This window comes from Sturnira hondurensis, unplaced genomic scaffold, assembly GCF_014824575.4.
Source record: "Sturnira hondurensis isolate 20B ecotype Veracruz unplaced genomic scaffold, ASM1482457v3 Scaffold0000396, whole genome shotgun sequence".
In the NCBI taxonomy this organism is placed as follows: Eukaryota; Metazoa; Chordata; class Mammalia; order Chiroptera; family Phyllostomidae; genus Sturnira; species Sturnira hondurensis.
The window spans coordinates 708,445-710,899 of record NW_028073027.1 but is presented as its reverse complement, the minus strand read 5'-3'; the positions used below and the strand labels follow the sequence as shown (position 1 = coordinate 710,899).

Below are 2,455 nucleotides of genomic sequence, written 5' to 3'. Positions count from 1 at the left end.
ATTCCACAAATTATGGAATGTGTATTGCGTCGCACTCAGTGAATATCAAAGACTGTGTAGAGAGTGTGGCATGGATGGAATCCTGTGGGCCTGGATCACATGCTGTGCGTGTGTGGGATTTTTTTTAAAGTAAACCACTTTGGATTGTGCACCCTCCTCTCACTTCTGTGATTGATTTCACGAGGCTAATTGTGCGTAAAAGCGCTGGAGAGATCTGGGGGCGCCTCCTAGTCTGACGTCAGAGAGAGAGTTTAAAAAGCGAGGAGACGGTGGAGAGCACACAAGCCGCTGTAGGAGTCGGCAAGGTTCCTAGCCGTCGCTGCAGCCTGCAGATCCGCTCCTAGAGTTTGACCAGCCGCGCTTTAGCTCGGCTTCCCGGCGCCCGAGGAGATGCTGTCCTGCCGCCTCCAGTACGCGCTGGCCGCGCTCTCCATCGTCCTGGCTTTGGGCGGTGTCACCGCCGCACCTTCGGATCCCCGACTGCGTCAGTTTCTGCAGAAGTCTCTGGCTGCTGCCGCGGGGAAACAGGTAAGGAGACCGCCTCACCTCGACGTTTTCTTTCTTCTCTCCGGAATCCCTCTTCGCCTAGCCCTGCCCCTGCCCCCTTGGGTGGACTTAACAGGTGCTCCTGAAGAGTTTCGGTGCTTTTCTGGGTCTATCAGCTTTCAAAATTGCTAGGAAAACTTTCCAAGTCCAGAATTCCCTCTTACCATTTTTTCCCCCTCCTAATCAGCGCAGCTCATCACAGGTGAGTTCTGTGGCATTCAAGAAAATTCCGAGTCCTGGGTAATTGAGCAGAAAGGTATTATGGCATCTATCCTCGGTGCTGACCACGGGAAGTGCTGACCCAGGTGCTGAAACAGCTCGCCTCAGGTTCTGCTCCCGTCCTTGGCAATACCTCCCTCCCATGCAGGGGATGGAGGGCTAACGGGTACTCTGTAGATGAAACAAAATGTATTTAAGACTGGGAAAGGTCTCGTGTCCCACAGTTAACTTAGTAAAAACCGCAAGAACAATTTCAGTTTGTAGCTCATGTTGTGGAAATTGAGTTAAACGAACTCTTGGCACATGTTTTTCTACCTTTGCAGAACTGCTTTAAGGATCTGTTATTTCTCTCTGTGCATGTGTTTTAAGCCTGCAGAGACAGAAAACTTGCAGAAACATTTGATTTTTCCAAGCCTCTTTGTGTAGTTTGGTGATTATAGCAACTATCCATATTTTTATATCCTTAATGATTTTAAGTGACAGAGGTGCACAGCTGTGAAAATTGAGTTTTGGGTGTGGCTGACGCTGCTTTCCAAACTGCGCTTTTCCATTTCTCCTCCTCCATCATCGTTCTCCTTGTTCTCTCTCTCTCTCTTTCTCTCTCTCTCTGTCTGTCTCCCTACTACCTTGTACAGGAACTGGCCAAGTACTTCTTGGCAGAACTGCTGTCTGAACCCAACCAGACAGAGAATGATGCCCTGGAACCTGAAGATTTGTCCCAGGCTGCTGAGCAGGATGAAATGAGGCTGGAGCTGCAGAGATCCACCAACTCGAACCCGGCTATGGCACCCCGAGAACGCAAAGCTGGCTGCAAGAATTTCTTCTGGAAGACATTCACGTCCTGTTAGCTCCATTAATCATTGCTGTCCATATATAATCTCTGATTCCTTCTTCTGAAGCCCCAGCTCTCTTCCTTAATTCCCCAATACTCATAAGGACCCTTGCATTAGAAATTGAAGACTGTACATACAAAATAAAATTATGACGAAATTATGAAAAGCAAGACTTTGGTTATTTTATTGAGTACCTTTCTCTTCAATAATACACAATTAACTTCCATTTTATTTCAGCTGAGTTATTTGAGATATGCACACCAAACCTCACAGACACACTATTTAGAATTCCTTGTGGTAATAAAGGTTATGTTTTAAATGGTAGCCCTTATAGTTGGGGTGATTTCAAACTTAAATAAGTTCAAATAACTCTATGTATGATAACTTTAATCCAGTGATGATTGTGGGAAGGTGCTATCACAAACATCAATTACATATTAAAGAAAATTAAAATTATATGTGGAAGTGGATATTAGTATTTATGGGTAGGCAAGCTGACATGTCCAAGTATTTAACAGGCTGATATGTAAAATATATCATATATGGAAAAACAGGGGGAAGCATTTAGAAATTAGAGAAAATAAGCTGTATTAAATAGCTAGAATAAAGGTCTGAGGCTTTAAAGTTTGTTTGCAGTCTGCGAACATTTATATAGTGCAATACCACTGCTTTTATATCTTCTTTGACAATCCTCTCTGTAACTGAACAAGGTTCAATGATTGCCTCTGTTTAAGAGTAAGATGCCAAAATTTTCTTCAGGGGGAAATACCAGTTTTATTGTGAACTCAAGCATCAAAATACTATGGGTTGCAACAACAACAAAAAATGTGTGTCAGGCCGCCCTAGGAGTGCTATGC

The 2,455-nt window shown here is 44.3% G+C and overlaps 1 protein-coding gene across 1 annotated transcript; it reads left to right on the top strand.

Moving 5' to 3' along the window:
* The first annotated feature begins 278 nt into the window (after nt 1–278).
* Nucleotides 279–1,633, top strand: SST (somatostatin). Its single transcript, XM_037040641.1, has 2 exons — nt 279–528; nt 1,401–1,633. Exons 1-2 carry the CDS (start codon nt 391–393, stop codon nt 1,611–1,613), a joined length of 351 nt encoding a protein of 116 aa, XP_036896536.1. The 5' UTR covers nt 279–390; the 3' UTR covers nt 1,614–1,633.
* Nucleotides 1,634–2,455: the final 822 nt, after the last annotated feature.